This window comes from Phalacrocorax aristotelis, chromosome 24, assembly GCF_949628215.1.
Source record: "Phalacrocorax aristotelis chromosome 24, bGulAri2.1, whole genome shotgun sequence".
Lineage (NCBI taxonomy): Eukaryota > Metazoa > Chordata > Aves > Suliformes > Phalacrocoracidae > Phalacrocorax > Phalacrocorax aristotelis.
The window spans coordinates 1,663,616-1,669,150 of NC_134299.1; the positions used below are offsets into that span (position 1 = coordinate 1,663,616).

Below are 5,535 nucleotides of genomic sequence, written 5' to 3' on the forward strand. Positions count from 1 at the left end.
GGATGGTGGGGAGCCAGGTCCGAGTTCCGGCTCCGCTTTGCGGGAATGCAAAGAGCCTGAGGAGCTGCACCCCTCACCCTGCTCGGAACTGGTCATTTTCTAAACTGGTTTTTCTGTTACACTACCGCAAAAGACGTAATTCTCCTTTCTTATAGCGGGGAAACTAACAGCTGAGTCTGATGTACCACTAGATTTGGTGCGGTCTTTCTGGGGATGCCAGAGTCGCCACAGCAACCGTGGGTCAAACTCTGGTGCGGCCGGGCTGGATGGTGGGTCTGCGGGGGAGCCCGGGGCTGCTGCGGACTCTACGACCAGGCTGCCATGTCGGCGTTGGGCATTAAGGAGAGGTGCAGGGAGTCTGCTCTTAAAACAGGGTCTATGTGAAACGACCAAATAACCCCACTCCTCCATGAGAATTGAGCATTTCAGACAAGAGAAATTATATTTACTTCATAATTTATTAGATTTCGGATCACCATATGCAATAAATTATAGTCGATGTAACAACAGCGTTGTCATGAAATATTACCGTGAAGTACTCATCTAATAGCTATTGTAATCTACACAAATAAGAACTGCAGTTATGATATTTAGATTTTTAGTGTTAACGGGAAGTGAACAAAATATTAAGGAACTTCACAGTAAATTCAGGGAAATAGTCATTATTATTGCTTCTGTGCAAACAATTTATACTGCACATATACAGCTTGAGAAAGAAAAGGTAGAGTTGCAGAGTGCGTCTCTAGAGCAAATGCATTCCCTGAAGGTTGAATTACTGCACCCACACGGTGCGTTTATGTGCATTTTTAACAAATGCAAAGTGATTAATGATCAGTAGCTGATCAGTCTCTAGAACCTCCCTCCTAGCCCACAGCGAGGCTTAGCAAGGGCTCACGCTTTAAGGAAACAAGTTTGAAAAGGCAAAGCACGCAGGTGAAGTCAGTAAACACCGAGTCCCTCGGAAGGTCTCGAGTTGTGCCCAGGCACGGGGTCCCCCCACGGCTCGGTCGCCTGGCTGCCTCCTGCCGGGAGCTGCCCTCCCTCTGGGAGCCTCTGGCCGCCGCGCTGCCGTCGGTGCCGGTGCTGCCGTCGGTGCCGGTGCTGCCGTCCGCGCTGGTGCTGCCATCGGCACCGTGGCTTGCTCGTGCGCGGTGGGGCTGAAGCCCTGCGGGCGGTCTGTCAGGTCCCCCGTCCCGCCAGCAGCTCGTGGGGAGCAGAGCGTGCCGTGTGCGGTAGGAGGACACAAACAGTCCCGTCCCAAAATGTTCTCCTCCGTTTCTGCTCCCTTCGCCCGTTCAGTGAACTTTAATGGAGTATTTCCGAAGCGTCAGGAACTGGAGCAGCTTGTCTTTTCGCCTCTGCTTTAGAGCCATTAGTGCTCTCGTTTTCTCCTCCAGGTCCTGGTCGGTGGCGAGGATTATCTTGGCTCTTTCCTCTGCCTTCTTGTCCCCGGAGTTTTTGAAGAGTTTCTGTAGGGACTCTTCATTGATGCTTTCAAAGATGTTGGCCACGGCTTTCTTGCGCAGGGCTGTGTCGAAGCGGTAGCCGTGGACCGAGGGGCTCACTCGCAGGGATGTGGACATGGCTGGAGTTTTGTAGCTTCTCTTTGCTTTCATCTATGTGGGGTGCTGTGGGTTTGCCCTGGGGTCCGGTCAGAAGGATCGGTGCTGTGCTGGCTCCCAGGACTGGTATTTAAAGGCAGTCTGGGGAAAAAGCCGCAGGGCTCAAGTTACAGTGATGAGATCATGCTGATGTCAACACTGAATAGTCATAGGCGAGTTTAACAGTTAAGTTGCCAACTTTCCTCTGCTGTGCAGCCAAGACAAGAAGTTTCCTGTGTTTCTGCAGTGGGGATGGTTTTTCTTTGACCTGCTGCAGAACAGGCTTCAACTTCAGATACCGCTATGGGACGCGGAGCTAGCACAGCTCAAACTCTGCTCCTGGCCCCTTGTTGCATGGCGAAAAGCTTTGCATTCAGAATATAAAATATAAGAAACAGTTAAAACTCCAGGTGTGCACTATTGCAATACTAGCAAGAGGTGTTAGCTAGCAAGCCTGTGCATGCAGACATGCGCTTCTCTCTGTCTCGGTCAGACAGAAGTACAGCCACACAGAGGAACCTGCTCAGGTCTGCGCACGGGATGCATTCTGCCGCCCCCCAGATGATACAGCTCACGTTCAGCACTCACAAAGCTGCATTTTCTAACTGGCAAGTGGTTTAGCAGAGGCAGCTGGTCCATAATGTCCTCTGAGGTGACTTCCCCGGGATGTTACTCCCAGAGCTGCCCAGCTGGTGCGTGGCCATGCTCTCACCAGGGCAGCAGGTAAAACCTCTCTGCCCCACTGTGCACGCTGCGCTGCAGCAACAGCACCAAGCAGTTTGGTGCCCTGCTCCTGCCTGGAGCATCCTTTTTCTTTAATTTCCAGCTCACCGGTGCAGTTCCTCTGCTCCAAGAGTTTGTGCTCTCCACCCTACCTGTGGCTCACGCCAAGCCTTTGGGCTGGGAGGACTCGCTCTTAGTCATGTGGTTTAGTTTTAGGTAGTCCTGCAAGAAGCAGGGAGTTGGACTTGATCCTTATGTCTCCCTTCCAACTCAAGATATTCTATGATTCTGTGACTCCCTCTTGCTGAGGACATGGACAGGGCATGGCTACCTGCGAGGGGCCGGCTCTGGCCACTGGCGCATCCCGCTGGGCTTAGAAATCTGATATTACTGAGCACAACTAAATCTGGCCCAAAATGGCAGTGGACTGAAAAGTCACTCGAGGCCAGGGAGCCAGAGATAAGTGTATTTTCATTATTGGCTTAAAAGTGGCCGGATGCTGCAGAGGCACTGTTTGGAAATAGCTGCTTGTTTACTGGTTGTGTTGGTGACTCCTATCACTTATCCTTACTGAAGAGGTCCAGAAACAGCCTCTGTCCCCATGTTGGTTTGACCAACGGCCACAGGGGTTTCCCTTGTTTACTGGAGAGCTGTGGAGGCGATCCATGACTGCGGTGGTGAGCAGATCCAAAATAACATCACCCAGTTGCCTGTCATTCCACATTCCCATTAAAACTTCCATCCCTTCGGATGGAGCGAGGGGATGCGTCTGAGCACAGCCCCTGCAAACCTCTCCAGCGGCCAGGAGGAGCCCGGGGAGAGGTGAGGGCACCTGAAGTCCATGTGCGAGGCGTTTGGGCTGGCACAGAGCAGAGAAGGGGATTAATTGTGAGCTCTTGCTCCCCAGGCAACGTGCAGAGCGGGTCAGGCTGCTGCCCGGCGCCAGCGTGGCCGGGAGTGGGCTGCATTGCAGTGTTTGACCACTTTCCCGTCTGGGACTTAGGGAATCCCCCGTAAGTCGGGTCCGCCCTGGCACGGCCCAGCGCCCTGCATTCGCCCGCATCCCGCCAGGACCGGCTTTCCCCTCAGCTGCCAGGACTTTGCTCCATACCGTTGTTACTGGTGCGAGCTCTCCCTGCACATGCCTGCCCTTTTTTTCCACCGGTCCGGCATCGCTGTCATTGTGTGGGTTACTTTTTACGAGTTTGTCTGATTTTTCTTTTGTATGTGCTAGCTGTTATGTGCTTCAGTGTATAAACAACTACTTTGCAAAGCCTTGTGATTCCCCTTCTGCCAGAAAGACTTAAAAGCCTCTCAATTTGCTGTAGCCTTGCCGAATTTGTGAGAATTACACAGCCGCTGTTTGCTCAATATTTGCAGGGCTGGTAAATCCACCCTGAAAATAGGATCTTTTTTGATGTGGCAGGTCTCTGCCTGTGAAAGAGCCTCATGTTTTATGGACTCTCATTAACATGAAATATGAGGGGGGAGCAGCAGGCACAGGGACCACGCTCATCGCTGGTCCCCTCCTGCTCCAATGGAAAGCGCTGCCTGGAGCACTGCGTGGGGGGAAAACCTGCCTGTAAAGACGCCTGACCGAAATGTTAAATGTACTTTGCTTCACTGGACAGATAATACAGTTTCAGAGTACTGAGGGCAAAAAAATAGTGCCAGAAGACCCGCCGTGATCTTGTGGCTGTAGAAAAAGAGCCCTTCTTTTGCAAGGCACGCTTTCCCCTAGTCAAAAACAAGAGCTGAGGCATGTTAACGTATGCCTGGTTTTCACCGCTCTTATTGCACATGGAATCATTCGGCAGGTATTTGCAGAGACATGGCTGAGAGAATAAATTAGCAATATTTGCGGAAGATACAAGCTCAGAAAAGTATCTGCCATGGAAACCGAGAATAAAGCTGATGCTCTGGGAGTAAGACATCAGAAAGCTGCCAAGATGAAGCATGCGTTTTCCTGCGAGCTCATCTTGCACTGAGTGGTAACAAATGTCTTTGCCCCTTCGAGCTTCTCTGCCCGCTTTTGGGGTTTTTTTTTTTAAAGTTTTCTAGTTGCATTCAACTCTGACTGAGAGATGAAGCGCGCCTCATCTGTTTTTTCCAGTAATTTTTGTTTATATCGGTCCTTTAATGCTGCTTTGCCAGTAATGCCTAGGAGGAATTATTAATGTGTTGGATTGGAAGGGAACTTCAGACAAGATGCAATTTCTATCATAGCTCTCCTGCTATTATTGTATAATTGCTTCGTGAAACGCAAACGCTCTGTTTCACACATTAATGGGAGGATTAATTCCTATCCCCACCGACTCTGCAGAGCGCCTCAGCCACATCCCTAATTGCGCTCTGCTCCTCACAACGTGATGGCTTTGGAGCGCTCCAGCTGCGGGGGCTCGTCTGCCGGGGGCCGGGCAGGTTTGTGCCGAGCTTTAGGGTGCATGGGGCCCCCCTGCGACGTCGGGCAGCGCAGCCCACCAGGCGCCCCACAGGCACCTCATCCCAGGTCGTGGCCGCGCAGGTTTTGAAGCTGAAGCGCTTGTGATTTATCGTCAGCTAAAATCAAGCCTCGAGGTCTCGCAACGAGAACCAGAGGGAAAGGTTTGGGGAGGGTGGTGACTCAGCGGCCAGCTCTGCGCTCCGCTGGCAACGCAAAGTGTGTTTAAATAGACCTGGAGGCACCTCCGGCTCCGAGCTGCGAATTGCCGGAGGGTCCCGCCTGCCCCGCTGTAGGAGGGTGCAGGTAAAGCAGGGGAGCGGGGGAAGCCCCCAGCCCCGAGAGCAGGAGGTGGAGGGAAGGCCAGGGCTGCCCTTGGTGGCAGGGGTAGCTGGAGCCGCCGGTGCCTTTCCTGCAAACTCTTGCAGAGAACTTAGTCTGCATTTATCCAAAATAACTCCAAAGAAGGTAATCTGGGATGCCTTTGCATTTTGCTAGGGCATGTTTTGCATAGCTTTCCTTTCACTAGCCTGCCTAAGCCTGCACGGCGTGTAATACCGTGTTGGCATTGAAAGATGCAGCAGTCCCTTGGGAGAGCACTGGTGCTGCAGAGACCTCCCCAGCCGTACGCGAAATATTCACAAACTGAGCCTTTGGAAGGCTTTGGGGCAGGAGAGGAAAGTGAAATTGTTGCCTTAAAAAAAAATGCATATATGTGCTTTGCCTTTAGCATATATAAATTCTAAGAACCTGAACTGCCCAGGAGCCTCA

The 5,535-nt window shown here is 52.0% G+C and overlaps 1 protein-coding gene across 1 annotated transcript; it reads right to left on the minus strand.

The window, feature by feature from the left end:
- Positions 1–439: 439 nt before the first annotated feature.
- Positions 440–1,696, minus strand: TCIM (transcriptional and immune response regulator). The gene has a single exon (XM_075074675.1). The coding sequence runs from the start codon at positions 1,614–1,616 to the stop codon at positions 1,296–1,298; it is 321 nt and encodes a 106-aa protein (XP_074930776.1). The 5' UTR covers positions 1,617–1,696; the 3' UTR covers positions 440–1,295.
- Positions 1,697–5,535: the final 3,839 nt, after the last annotated feature.